Source organism: Taeniopygia guttata, chromosome 6 (assembly GCF_048771995.1).
Source record: "Taeniopygia guttata chromosome 6, bTaeGut7.mat, whole genome shotgun sequence".
Classification (NCBI taxonomy): Eukaryota; Metazoa; Chordata; class Aves; order Passeriformes; family Estrildidae; genus Taeniopygia; species Taeniopygia guttata.
In genome coordinates this window covers 19272951-19287906 of record NC_133031.1, presented here as the reverse complement: position 1 = coordinate 19287906, position 14956 = coordinate 19272951, and the positions used below count along the sequence as shown (strand labels likewise).

General features: G+C 38.7%; 2 protein-coding genes across 16 annotated transcripts in view; one reads left to right on the top strand and one right to left on the bottom strand.

Moving 5' to 3' along the window:
• Nucleotides 1-7595, top strand: part of ARHGAP22 (Rho GTPase activating protein 22) — a 125479-nt gene extending 117884 nt beyond the window's left edge. For 6 of the 8 annotated variants that reach the window (XM_030276014.4, XM_012574596.5, XM_072931073.1 and 3 more), the window contains one exon: nucleotides 1557-7595. In XM_030276014.4, coding sequence (XP_030131874.1) covers nucleotides 1557-1785 — 229 coding nt within the window. In that variant the 3' untranslated portion in view covers nucleotides 1786-7595. The remainder of the gene's footprint in view (nucleotides 1-1556) is intronic. The other 2 variants (XR_003961097.4, XM_030276017.4) reach the window with 2 other exon arrangements.
• A 1825-nt stretch (nucleotides 7596-9420) lies between these two features.
• MAPK8 (mitogen-activated protein kinase 8) overlaps nucleotides 9421-14956 on the bottom strand; it is a 175113-nt gene continuing 169577 nt past the window's right edge. For 5 of the 8 annotated variants that reach the window (XM_072931077.1, XM_072931078.1, XM_030276018.4 and 2 more), the window contains 5 exons: nucleotides 13527-13709; nucleotides 12625-12749; nucleotides 11598-11661; nucleotides 10804-10881; nucleotides 9421-10362 (listed from right to left, as the gene is read on the bottom strand). In XM_072931077.1, coding sequence (XP_072787178.1) covers nucleotides 10217-10362; nucleotides 10804-10881; nucleotides 11598-11661; nucleotides 12625-12749; nucleotides 13527-13709 — 596 coding nt within the window. In that variant the 3' untranslated portion in view covers nucleotides 9421-10216. Of the gene's footprint in view, nucleotides 10368-10803; nucleotides 10882-11597; nucleotides 11662-12624; nucleotides 12750-13526; nucleotides 13710-14956 lie in introns of all 8 variants that reach the window. The other 3 variants (XM_030276022.4, XM_030276023.4, XM_030276024.4) reach the window with 1 other exon arrangement.

The following is a 14956-nucleotide window of genomic DNA, read 5'->3' as shown; positions in this document are numbered from 1 at the left end:
GCAAGTTTTATGGCCTTCCTGTAATCACTCTGTTCCTGAGCATTTTTCCCTCAATGTTAAGATAATTACCAGACATTCTCTGTTGAGTTTCAGTAATCCATGTTTACCACCTGGCACTCTTAAGAAAGATTAAGTATTTGGAGAGGACTGTTGTGAATGTGGAAATGCTGTAAGTACTGTGACCCTGTGTAATTCAGTCCTGAATTAACAGTTCAGGCTGCTGTAGTTGACCCCTAAGCTTAGTGGTAGAAAATGTAGTTGGCAGCTCAGAGCTGTTACACCTGTGTGGGGAAGCATCCCAGTTTCAGAAGTGTCATATTCCAGCTGCCACTGGCTGGAGATAAAGGTCTGCCTTCATCCACAGAGGCTGCTTTTTGCTGGACTTGGTGCAGGTCAGGGCCCCTGTGACTTTGATTCACGGTGAAAACTGTGACAATAATCAAACTGCCATCTTTAGCTGTATGTAAAGGAACAGAAAGGAAAAGTTTAAGGTGATGAATTGCCCTTTGGTCATGAAGTGGAATTCAGACCTTTCTGGGACTGCCCAAGGCCCTATTTTTCTTCATTTTTGTTTTGTTATGAGGCAGTAGCATGGCCTTCTTGATAGTCAGTTACCCTGACTAAAAATAACTTGTTCACGGTTCCACTGGGATGCCACACCCCAGCTTCAATGTTGAGTATTGGACTGATCAAGAAGAGTTGGGGGTGGTTTTGTGCTGGAAATTATTTTTAAAAGTTGTATTTATTTTATTTAAAGGAGGGCATCTTTCATTGTAAAAGTCTAATTTTTAAATACACATTCTAGTAATCAGTAATTCCGATCTCAAAATATTCCTTACTCAGTATTAATGCCACTACTTGGTCTTGTGATTGGGAAACACAAGGGGGAGAACAGCAATTACAGTGCCTTCTGTGTTTCTTTGAAATCACAGAACCATGAACTTTGTTCTTTGACCTCCTGAGTGAAAGCTCTGAATTTTGCCAGAGCTTTGTGCCCAGATGCATTTAGGAAATGTTCTTCTGATTCTTCCTCATATGAAAGACTGGGTTTCATTAAATCTCACACCCAGTGAAGGACATAAAAAAAAGCTCATATTCTTTCATTAAGATCACCTTACAGAAAATACCATCAAATGGATGGTGAGGAAGGACTGTGACTTCATTCCTGTCTGATCCCTAAGGATGTTCCTCTGTACTGGATATCCATATAGGGAAACAGTATCAGGATGAAAACAGGTTAAAAGATTATTTTGGAATTATATACTTGAACTCTACCTAAATGAGGAGTTAATTAATCTACTTAGCCAGGCAGTCTGGTGCTGGAAAGTAAGCATTGTTTTCTAAGATTTCAGCATTTTTTTCAAGATGCAAATGAAGGAAGCTCTGCCCTAAATTCAACAATAATGAAATGGCATTTAGTTATCTCCTTTAAAACTTCCTCTTAGAATATGTTAACTTTAAAAACTCTAAGAGGACTAACTTAAATTTATCAGCTGTATTTATCCAGCTACTTTAAAAAACGTTTTTTTTTTTTTCTCTTCTCTGTTGGTTTTAAGAATTGAAGAAACAAGTGCAGACCTGAGGAACCAAGTGGTTAGGTTAGAAGAAGAACTGGACCAAGAACGAAAAAAATACAGGATGCTGGAGATAAAGCTGAGGAATTCTGAACGCGCTCGTGAAGATGCTGAGAAGAGAAATTACCTCCTGCAGAAGGAAATGGAAGAGTTTTTTTCAACATTAGGATGTTTAACTGTTGGGAGTCAAAGTGCTAAAGTCTCCAAGTAGAACAAGTATAGAAAATCCCATTCCTGACAAAATGAGTGAAAATGCATATTTTGTTCTGGTATACTCATGTATCATGAGTAATTCTATAGTGATTGTGCTCTCAGTGACACTTGCCCTGTTGTCTTTACATGTGCTATAGTATTTGGGCCAGCTGGGAAAGACTGCTGACCATAAAGCTTGAAAATTTAGTGTCAGATTGCCAAGAAAGAGTGGGGCCCCTCTGTATCCACAGAACATACTTTTCTCCAGAGTGTCCTGCTGCCATCTTTGGACTGAGCTGCACCATCCTTTTGCTGGCTCAAGGACAGTGGAAGGTCCTGCAGGGTGGGTGGATGCCCAGAACCAACAGACAGCTGAACCTGGAGCTGAGGGATTCCTACACTTGTGCTTGGGAAGATGGCAGTTCAAGCCTGTCACCACAGCCAGGACATTTGCCAGATGGATTTAACGAGGTGGTTTTTGCCCCACTCCCTCCATAAAGTTTGTTTAAATATCTCATTCCTAGAGTGGTATTATTTTATGACGATATTGTGAAAACAAGGTCTGCAAACATGCTGAAGATACCAAAATCTTGACAATTCACTAAAATTGTCCTTTACCCACCCAATGGTTTCAGTGTTTCACAAAAATGCAACTTTAAATTAAACTGTGATTAATAATCAGATTGGCTATACAAACTCTGTGGAACTTTAAATATGCACATTTTGCCTTAGGTATCTGAACATTTTCTGAGCCAAAAAATAGAGCAGTATTACCTGCAAGAAAAAAAAAAAATCTCCTGAGCTGATACATGTATTAAGGCAGAAGACGGAAGATTCTTATCATCAAAACACATCCAAACATTAATAACAAAACTTATGGTAAGAGGAATTAGTGCAATTGGGGTGGGGGTTGTCAGGGTGGGTAAACGGAGGAGGGTGAGGATCTATCTTTAACCTTTCTGGGACAATGTACACTTACCTCCCTTGTAACATTTCTCATGACACCAGCTGATATTTTTGTTGTTAGTTCTTACAGGGAGATGAGGGGACAGGAAGAATACTGCAAACAACCCATCATCCCAAGTTCCTTAATTCTGCTAAGAAAAAAGCCTTAGAATGAAGCTGTAAGTTCTGGTAATTTGCTACCAGGGCTGACTTCCCTTCCATGTCTTTCAAGAAGTTCTGCATAGCATTTTTAACACCCTGAGCCATGCAGAGCCTGCACACAGAAAACTGTTTCACCAGATTCAGCCTGAATTTCACCTGCGAGCCCAGCAGCAGGTAACTCACATGGATCAGTTCATTCAGTTTTTTCAAAACCTTTTTCCTACTTCCCAGGCTCTCCAGCTGCCCTGGATTCCTTACTGTGCTGGCATGAGGCAGGTACCTGCATGTTCAGCAGCAGCTGCCTGCCACCTGCAGGCATGAGCATCATCCCCATCTTTTTTTCCCACCTCTGCCTTGAATTCATTATCAGAGGTCACAAGTGATTCTTTAAGGAATAAGATGGCCATTTAAAACAGCAGCATCAGATGCATAATGTGAGAGAGAAGCAATACAGTGACTGAGCTCGAAGAGCAGGTAGGCAGGTAGCGTGGCAGGTAGCTGGAGGTATGAGGTCAGTCATCACAAAATAAACCTTAATACTGGAAGGTGGTCTAATGGTTGTAAGTAAAACACCAGGACTGATAGAATGCAACATTCAACCCAAGTACTAGTAGCAGACAGGGTATTTTAATGCCTTCTTTTATTTCTACCCAAAACATAGAAGCCTTTCACTGTATCCATCCTGACAGTCCATACCTCCCTTTCACTAGTTACATTGCATTATCTCCTGTATGTATTGAGTGCAGACTGCTCCCTTTAATTCACACTACAAACTCAAGATTGAGTTAACCACCAGTCCTGTTCACTGCTTGTCTGCTGTATCTGGTGTTCAGTCTCCCAGTCAGCAGGGCTCAGTTCTTAGGGATTTAACCTTAGGTAACTGTTAACAAACCCACCTGTCCCAAACTTGCAGCTCTAGGATAGGATCATAAGATTTATAACATGTGGCATCCAAAATATTTTTTTTTAAATATACAAAGAAACTCTATCCACTCAAAATGAGGAGTGAAACAAACCAGTTCCAGACTGGCTGTTGTACTCCAGCAACATCTATGTTCACAAGGAATAAATTTCAGCTGCTTTTGAAGATGAGCCACTGCAGTAAATAAACCTGGCAAGAAGCTGCAAAGGACCCAGTTCACATTAAAATGCACCACAGTGGGATGTTAACCTCAACTGCAGTAACAGGACTATGTTAAATTCCTGATATGGGCAATTATGCAAGAAATTAGATCCACTTGTACACAGCTTCAAAGAACACTATGCTTTTATGGAAGGAAGATGATACACACTATGCTAGCTTTAACTCCTGTTTCCATACTCTTTACTACCAATGCATGTCCCCACAGTAAGCACTGGAGACTACTCCTTATTTCGCTGACCTTTCACTTGTTACAGTCCTTGATTTAAATGTCAGCTTTCTTAGCAAGTGTTTACCAGATACAGGTTTGGTTATTATTAATTAAATGTGACAGAAGGTTCCTGGAATAGATAAATTTTTACCACAGCTTCACCTGCCCCATCTTCTCAGCCTGGAATATCCCTTACAGTACTATGCAGGCAAAAAAAACCCCAAAAACCCAGTGAAAAATTTTTCAGTGAAAAAAAAAACAAACCCAAGACAAGCATATGCTTTTAAAAAAAGCAAAACAGCAACACTGAAGAATAAGGAAGAAAACTTCAACAGCTTGTGGCATTTCTAATGCAAAAAGGACAATTAATTAATAGCTTAATGACTCATCTACATTCACGAGAGTTCCACTGAAACCAGCAACATTATGGAGTGTTTCAGTCATGAGACACCAGACAAATCCTGGGCAGAGCTACAACTCTCTCGGCCTTGCTCTGTAATAACATTATCACTGGAAACTGACTGCACTTTATGCTGACATGCAAATAAAGAGGAGCATTTCTGAGTGCTACAATATTCCTAGGAGAGCATCCCACAAATTGGAGGTCCAGATAAACAAAGCTGCCTGCACTGTGGTTAAGTCCCTTTCACTTGAACCTGGACACAAAGGCACCACCAGCACAGCTCAAGGGCAGCTGCAGTCGATAAGGAAGCACTGAAACCCTGCTGGAAGTGACTTATGTTGGGACTTGCCTGTGGGAGAAGTGACAGTTCAGTTGGTGGTCCAGGCATCCAGGTCAGCTGTCCAGAAGTCAGATCCCTCAGGCTTGTCCAGGATGCAGTGTTAAGAGAGTCTCCCTTACACTAGGCAGCCCAAGGCTTACCTCTTTCTGCAGCACGAGCTCTCAGCAGCTGTATTCTCAGGAATTAAGGGCGCTGGAGCTGGAAGCAAGAATGGATTCCACTGGTCACAAAGACCATGAATGCTGTTAACAGTCTGTGGCACATCCAAAGTCCATGTGAATGGAGAAATGGAAAAAACATGTCACTCTGCCCACAAGTGAGCTCACACACAAGACAGGACACTACCATTAAAGAACCGATGAATTCTCAGGAAGGACTCTCACTAGTAAGATTCCAAGTGCAGCCCTATTATTCATACGAAACCCATAGCAGCCTGGCAATGAAGAAACATTAAATACATGGTGGTCAAACTTTTTTTTTTTTCTTTTTTATTTAAAATATCATTATAACCAACTGACATACTAGATAACAATGTATACATTCCAGTGGTGCACATGTAATGACCTATGGCATGAATGAGTTAAAAAAAACCCCACAATGTTCTCAGTAATGCCTACCAACAGCTTATTTGGAAGGAATAAATAAAAAGCAGGAAAAGGTATCAAATGTGGGGAAGAAAAAAAAAAATTAGCTTTCCCTAGTAGTTTTAATGGTGTATCTTCCCCTTCGTATTTCTTGGGACATAATAAAATCAAGAATATACTTCAAGAAGGGCAGAAGGAATGATCACAATAATTGGGGTGGGATTTTTTTTTCTCAACTTTAGTAATAAAAGTTCAAGAACTCTCAAAAATAGACTAGATATTGGGCCTACAAAAGTAATTCATCTGTATGCAAAGCTTACCAAGAATTATTCCTTTTGTAAAATGTAAAGGATGAGCTGACATTACTAGTAAGCTATTTTTACCCTACAAAACCAGACTACAATAATAAAATCACCAATCTGCAGCTAACACAATAATCTAGATGTACATTACTGTACACAGGCTATATATATATTACACATGAACATCTTACGTGAAATAGATAAGAAACATATTGATATTGTCTCAACATTGGCCAGTAGGTTTGTTTTTCTAAAGGAGGTGTATTTTTTCTTCACATTCAGTGTAGTTCCAATAGCGAGGGTTAGCTTTGCTTACTTAAGAAACGTAGAAAGTTTGTGTGAGGTAGTTCAAGAAAACCTAGCTTAAGTTTTGAACTGCTAAAATAGAAACACAATGTGATCTGATTCATAACACAGTTCTGTAACACAGACATACAAAGAGAAGGGAGTGAGAGAGACCACATAAAATACGCCTTTAATCCAGTGCTCTTAACTAAGAATAAATTAAATTAATTGAAAATTTGGGTAGGCAGTAAAGTCTTATCACACTGCTTCAATAAAACTCTCTTTCTAATTCTGCTGAAAAATGCAGACAGGCTCTCCTTCAACTGCTCCAAACCACTGACAGGAAAATGTAACGGTATGGGCAAGCTGCTGCCAAAAGCAAATAAAAATAGATCTAGAAATTGTAATTCACTCGCTTTAGCAACTTGTAAAGTAAGACCAAGTATAAGTTAACCTCCTCCCCTTTTGCCCATTATCTTTATCAAGAAACCTTTACTGTCATATACTTCAGATTATTGGCTGGGTAGGACCATCCTCCTGTAGGAGGTTTTTGACGTTTTCCTTCATGCACTGCTGAGCTGAATGCTCCATCCATCCATCCCAGAGCCCCAAGCCCAGGAACTCAGTGCTGGCCCCACCAAGCCTGGACAGCAGAGCCCTACTGGAACAGTTCATGCCAGGGACACAGGACACTCCCACACCACACCAATGGTATGGATGCTGTGTTGAGCTGGAATTCCTGCCCAGAAAGATGCTGCTGCATCTCACATAGTAAAAGTTCTTCAGAGCTAAAAGCCCAAGCAAAGTGCCACATCTGCTCAGCTGAGCAAGTTCAACCAGGGAGTTGTGCTTGGGCAGCACAGCTGCTCGCACACACCAACTCATCAGCTCTGACCCACTGTCCTGCACCAACCAAAAGCTTCCCAGCAAAGCGTCCCAGTACACTCTAAGGGTACTAATTCCACTCCATCTCTATTTCAAGTTCTTAAACAACCTACTTCTACAGGAGAGAGCTGCTTTACTCCAGCTGCATGCCACAGCTTTGCCCACAGAAGGCAGAAATCAATCTCGCTATTACTGCCTAACTTTGAACCTCACCTGAGGTAAGAGATCAGACAGCTCATGGTAATTCAATCCATATCAACTCCCAGTGGATTGGAATGGCCTTAAAAAGTTGCATACACTTTAGTGAAGCCTGCTGTCTTGAGAAGATTCCAAATCAAAGTTTGAAATAAAACTTAACAATACTTTAAAATTGTACAGTGTATTGGATAGCATATAAGCCAAAAATAGACAAAGACAGCTGAATTCCACTTACCCATTTGTTTGCTATCTGTGGCAGTGTACACCTATCTGAAAAAAGCTTATACTTCAACAAATAAAAAGTGAAGACTAGGATGCTGTTGTGATAATTTGATTACTGAATATGATTTTGTCTTTGAAATTTGCCATCACTTTAATTTGCTAAAATGCAAGCAACTAAGAAAAAGAAAAAGCAACACTCCTGTGAAGACGGTGCCAAAAGTGAACCCTTTGTTTGCACAGACAAAGGTCTGAGCCTACTGAAACAATCGCTTTGAGCACAGCTTGCTCACACACTGCAACAGGCTGCAGTGGGCAGTTCCACACATTCACTAACATTGCCTTGAAAGAAGAAAATCTCAATTCTCCTTAGCACTTATGAGCTCAGGTCAGTTACTATATATTTCGGACACTGAAAAGTGATAGCAAAAAATATTTTTAAGTTTCAAAATATTTCAATCATCACTGCAACCCAGTGGGGTCTAAAATAAATTTATATAGGAACTATATTTACCAATTTATTTTTAACAGCACTGAGAGCCATCAGAAGTTACTTTTGTCATTCTTAACTCCATTACACTGTGCTGACCACACTATCACTTGACCCTATATAACAATGGAGTACTGCTGTTTGACCAAAAATTTTGGCTTAATTCACAGCTTAAACTTTGATAAAAAAATTACAAAACAGACTGTTCCATTGGTCTCTGTTCAACATTTTCTACATTCCAGTACTAGATGAATCCAAACTTGTCCTGCCTGTTCTGAGGTAATATACAATTTGGCAGGATCCTGCAAAAATAATTGCCTTAACAAATGTGGCTTAGGAAGGCAATACTGAAATATTAGATCTAAGCGAGGAAAGCAAAATTACACGCACACAGCACTTACCAGCAGTCTAGCCAGGCCAGGAAAACAACTGTGCAGTTTATCAGTTTTGTTATCTTTGAGACATTACCATTCCTTGCAACCCTGCATGTTTTTAAAAAAGACATGTTGGACATTGACATTACTATCACTTCTGTTTTTCTGAAATTCACTGCAAAGACAAATATTCCTCTTTCAGTTAAAACTTCAAAAAGATGCTTTTTTAACCCAACAAGCAGAAGGAACCACACTGAAGACCACCAGTCACTCCTGCATGACCTCTGCAGGCAGTTACATTATTTGCTTATGCTCAGTGCCTGGCAAGACTTCTGTATCTTTTATGCCCATTTTTGTGAGCTTCACTAATTTGAATTCCTCTTCACATTCTAATTCACTACACAAAATATGCATCTACACAAGGCAATCAATTATACAGCCTAGCTATGTAAAAATCTGCATTTTCCAAAGAAATAAATTCTGAATGATTGTTTAACTCATACATAAACTTAAGTCAGTTATACATAAATCATTCTGTAAATATAAAATGTAAACAGTTAAAATACTTCTGTGAGGAGCAGCACCATCTTACATGACTATTTATTAACTGTTCTATATATCTCAATATATCATTTGTTTAAAAAGTGTATTGAAACCTGGAGCTTTGTTGATGAAAACTACTGAATATTTATGACTTAAAATCAACCACTTCTAAGATTTCTGCTACACTGATCTCATGGTGAAATGAAAGAGATAAATATTAATTTATACAGCACTACTTCTCCCCCCTTTGGATGGCATATATTGCTCAATTAATGCATTAGCTACAGAAATCCTGAGGTTCTCCTACCACTTCATGGTTTTTAGCAATCAGTTACTTATGGTGGAGAAAGAGTAGCTGAAGTTTTGCCCCCACTGCATTCATGTCATTCCCTCTTTGACCCAAAAAAGCACTCAAAAAGTACTTGCCTTAGTAGACAAAACTAGTAAGAACCACAATTCCCAAGAATCACATCTCACATGAAAGTATAGCTACAGCATATTTGTTTTCCCCTTTGTCAGTCTAAACATCCTGGATACACTTCATTTCTTGTGTACAAAAACAGGCTACAAGCTAGAAGTAAACAGTTTATTGGCATTGAAATGTATTATTCATGAAGTATCCTCATGTTTTATGGTGATCACAAGATTTGGCATGCCACAACTCTGCAGAAAACATCATATTACTCTGCTAGGCTGGATATTTCTGCAGCTTTGAAGATATGCTTTGCTTTCTTAAGTTCATAAACCCATTCAGATAATGTTACTTTGCAAAGGTTTTTTTCAGTTTCTCTAAAAAATACCCTCACTAATTGTTGCTTTTGCTGAAGTATTATAGGCAAGTGGCCAAAACAAAAGAGGATTTTGTTCACTACCCAGCACCACAGTAGTATGCCTGAAACTACAGCTGGCTGCACTGAATTCTCTCTCCCTCCACCTGGACACAGACGATTGACCAAGCATAAAACTTTGAAGGATATCATGAACAAAACATCTGGAATAAATTCTAATTAAAAAATTGAAAACCTATAAAATCTTAAATAATTCATCATATGGTAATGACCACAACATTAATATGTGCTTTGATAAAACAAATCTTACAAATTCAGTAAAAAAAGATCAGCAGCATAATAGTAAAGCAAATATGCAGATTTTAAAACCACAATAAAAATTACCAGGTTTAATATTTTACAGTTAATTACAGCAAAAAAGTGGCTGCTTATAACACAACTTACAGTTTGAAATTACAGCACTTTATGATGAATTCCATGATTATTTTTGAAAAAACACTCAAAAATACCACCAAATTTTAAAAGTGCCCTATTAATGACTAAAAGGACCCCCCCTCCCACCACCCAAAATACCAAGTAGTCATCTACAGCAACCCAGAGGTCCAGCTGAGGTTTCTAGACTGCTGTCTGTATCAGAGGCCAATGTTGGATCTGTTGACATTGAAGACACATCGTTGACAGATGACGATGAAGATGGGTGTTGAGAGCCATTGATCATTGCTGCACCTGTGCTATGAGAAACAAAACAGCAAATCAGTTGCAGATACAGTTGCACAGTTCAATACTTGCATTAGTCTGTCTCTTCCTAATGGCTGTTACTTTTCCCTGTTTTGGCAAGTTTGAAGAGATGTGTCTCAGTCCACTGTTAAAATAAATAAAGCCCAAAGTCTTTAATGTGGGGCTTAACAGATGGTGTGTCAGGAACTGAAATGAATGAAACATCAATTACATAGGGACAATGATATGGGGATTGAACACAACAATAAAAAATGTCAGCCCCGAATATTCCACTCAAATATACAATGTCTCAGTGCCTCAGTTCAAGAGGTTAGGTCATTTAAGAGCCATATTTTTGAGTTAGGTTACTTTTGTATTTCTTGATGAGCTTTACTCCCTCCTGACCTAAAACTCAGTGGAGCCTTGTACTGTGCTTTTATTGTAACCAACCTAAAGGGGCTGGTTGGCCACGTATAACCCCGTTCTTGGTTCTCTCCTCCAGGTCCATGACTTCCTTGTATATCAACTCTGAAAATACAGAGAAGGGAAGGCAAAAAATGAATCTGCAACACAAAGACTAGATCAATAATACATGTCCCATTAAAATGTCCACTTGAATTCCATACGTCTGTTACTGTTCAGAATTAATTTTGAACAACAGGTCATAGGCTACACAACAACTGGCAGGTGATGTAAAAAAAGTACATTCTTTTCTGTTGGGGCTACAGTGGCCTGGCACTCTTGAGAACACACTGGCATTGCTCTAGGGCTCTTTTATTCAGGCTGCTTGGAGGCCTGAGGCTAAGCTGAGTCTTAAGGGCCACTCAGTTTTTAATCAATGGCTTCTTTGGTAAGGGAAACTCAATCAGCAATCTTCAAAGGAAGAGCCAGGAACACTTGAAGACTTTCCCTTCTAATTGAGCATTACATTGTTCAGGCTCCTGCATCTTTTTCAATTGTAGCAGTTTGTCCAGAAGAGTGACCCTCCCTACAAATGCTGTCCTATGAATTGCAAAAGGTGACTGACATGAGCAGGTCTTTAGGTCACTTCACAGGTTCATCTCCTTTGCAGGAAAAGTTTGTGGCCCAGCAACTGAGAAGCTGTGAAGCACTGGTCTGTTTCCCTGACATCTAAGCAGATCAGGTAAATACTATTATGTTGCTCAGAAGAACTTTAATAACAATAATCACTGGGGCCCAGCATACTCCGAAAAGGCTTATTATACTTTAAATGCCTTTCTTACCTTTCCACTCTTCTATCGTGTGCTCCCTCTCATCTAACTGCTTATCTGGTATCTTTGGTGGAGGCTGAAAAAAAAAACCAACTCATCATACAGCAATCAAAAGGGATACAGAACCAGTATAAACTAAAAATAAAATAAACCATTCAGAACATGAACCCGATTTAAAAATAACATTTACAGGATTATATATCTGTTCATACTTGGACTTAGCCTGTTTTTTGATGCTACCACAGTCTTTGAAGTTCTTCTGATTAACAAATTTGTTTACATTACTGTAATAATTAACAGAGAAACTGATCAGTCTGGTAGAAGTGCTCCTAAGTGCAGCAGTCTCCAGCACAAGCAGCTCTTGTTAGCTACTTAATGTTAATTACTAAATTTTCTATCTAGCTATTAGAGAGCAACAGAATTATAATTGCTCTCTTTACATCAAGTAGCTTTTTCTATTCTTAGTGGCTATAACCAAACTTTTCTTTTTAAAAAAATAACACTTTTCTCATAAACTGAAATTATCCTGAAACTAATCTCTCAAGGAAAAAATTTACATTATTCCTTTGTTCATTACTTTTAATAACTGAAAGGTCAAGATCTTGTATTCAGATTTTGCTGAAACATTTATTTCTAGTTGAAGAATAGTATCAATCCCTGCAACTAATGAAAGCATTTTTCTTCCCCAAGAATAAATACCTCAGAACCCTATCCAGGGCAATCAAATCACACTGAAACAACCAAAGCTTGCTACATTAGAACCCTACAGAAAAGATTTCAGATGTATGACTATGTTCAGAAGATGACAGACAACTATACACCAATACAGAGATACAAGAACACATGGACAGGTACCTCAGCCCATTCCTGATGCTATTTCTAATAAGCACATCTATCAATGTAGATAAAAACAATTATGGCTCAGTTAAGCTTCTGATGAAATGTGCAACAATCTTTTGTCAAACAGCTGTACCAAGCATCACAGTAAGATGGCTTTATACAGCAGATTCCTAAGCAGAGACCTAAAACAAGAACTTACAGCTTCTGCTTCTGATGGATCATACCAAACATTGATGTATGGGTGCTGCAGGGCTTCATCCACAGAGATTCTTTTAGAAGCATCTATAACCAGCATTTTTGATAACAAATCTCTTGCTTGACTTGCTGCAAAAATAAAATTTTCTGTTTAGATTACTGCCATATATAGAACACATAACACAGTGTTTCAAACTTTTAAAGAGAAGGGTCAGAGTAATCCAGTTCAAATTAAATGTCTATGCAACCCTCACATAATAAGAGGTTTAGGAGAGCAGTCGATTTGATGGCAAAAAAACCTGAAGAGGATGTCGCAGGTGGGAAAGGTGTCAAACATGTTTCACTATCCATTTGCATCATACAGTGTCCCTTGTTGTGACATCTTTATGTGAAACAGCTCAGGTGGCAGTGCAGCCTGGTCTTGAATAGCAGCAGGCAAGCACCCACTGCCCCTACATGCTTTTAGACACAGAGAACACCATGAGGGACTCCACTGAATAGGTGGCCTTTAGAACCAGTAAGTCACTGAAATAACTACAGGGTATCTATGTATTATGAACATAAATTCCTTATTTTCATTCCTACAGAACAAAGACCTGCTTGGCCTACACAACTTCTTTTCCAACCTCCCCCCACTTTTCTCTAAACTGTGTTGGCATCTGTCATTGAGAAGAATATAGATATTTACATGTTTTTATAAAGACATCTCCAAGAATAGGAGCTGTCTCATGAAGATATGAAAGTGGAGGCAAACACATGTCAGCACATTCATCCACTCTCATGATATAAATGTTTAGAACCTCAGCAGCATGATTCTACAATGAAAAAAAACCAAGCTACACTTCTGTTCAAAAATCACAGTTTTAAAACTTTTAAAACGTACAACACACAGAAGACAGACTTTACCTTTAAGTTTATTATGTTCGGAGTCAGCTGGGAATAGGACATCTGGAAAGAGTTTTTCAAAACTATATCCAGCATATTTAGGTCTGTTCTCCACGTAAGTTCGGACTGTAGGCTGTAATTTCTTCATAAATTCGGGGCATGGTGTTCCTAGCTGCTCTATAACTTTATTCCATTGATCAATATCTAAGGTAATGTAGCTAAGAAAAACACTGTTTGGTTTTCAGCTAGAAAGTTATGTTAAAAGCACATGAAATAACCAACAGAGAAAACACAGGAAATTATAATAAAGTATCAAGTTCATTATCATGAATTATGACTACTTTCTTACATGATGAAACAAAGCAAGACTATGGTAGTGTAGTCAAGGCAACACATATTTCACTCAAAATCATTACTGGCTAGAAGAGGATATAATTCTGAGAAACAGAATATTAGAAGACTCACAAAATATTTAAACACAACAAATTTAACTTAAGTCCTTGGGTCTGAGTCCGAGAGAACTGGTCTGAACACACATTGGCATTAGTCAAGTTATTAAGCATCACCAAGGCACTCCTGATAATGACCCCAAGTGGGTGCTTTGTCCTTCATTCTCATCTTGGTACCTCAGGCCAGTCCTGGGCAACCTCTCACCAAGGACATGCAACACTCAGCACCAGTGGGCACACAAAGGACCAAGGCTTGGCCCACACAGGTCAGTGACAATACTGTCAGGGACTTGAATGAAGAAAAAAGTTTCAAGGATGCATAAGGAACATCGTAACTGAGAAGTTTACACACTGTAAAGGGGAGATTGACCATTTCAGGGCAGAAGAATTTAATACATTTTACTGAACCAAAAAAAGTAAAGTTTAGCTCAGGAATTCCTAATTGCAGATAGTTAAATACTGTGGGAGAACTCAGATAAAATTTTATATACACTAATTCACATTTTCCCCAACTTTTTCTCTTTGGCTGCCATCAAAGACTGGATACCAGGCTATCTAAATCAACAGTGGGTTGAAGTAGACCCTCTTTTATATTCTTAAAACTTAACAGCAGATCTCTATATAAGGGTTCTCAAGCTCTGCTGAGCTTTAGTACAGGTCTTGACAAAAGGAACTATTTATCTGGTATGGCACCAAGTCTAAACTGAAAAGCCATGCCAGCAAACCAGATGCATAAAGCAAAGCACAGTGCAGCTCATGCAGTGACAGAGCTGTGTGAAAGTAAGGATGCTCTGGATTTCCCTACAAAGGCTCAAAAATCTCCACCCCATTTTCACCCCTAAATGGTACTATAACAATTTTTAAACAGTAAGCTGTACCAAAAGCAGGAAACATTTCTGATACCATCTTAAAAAAAAGTCAGAAAGTAATAGTAAAACAAATAGGATATCAAAGTCCAATTATTTTCACTAATTTTAGCAAGGATTTAGAGGTTTTAGTTGT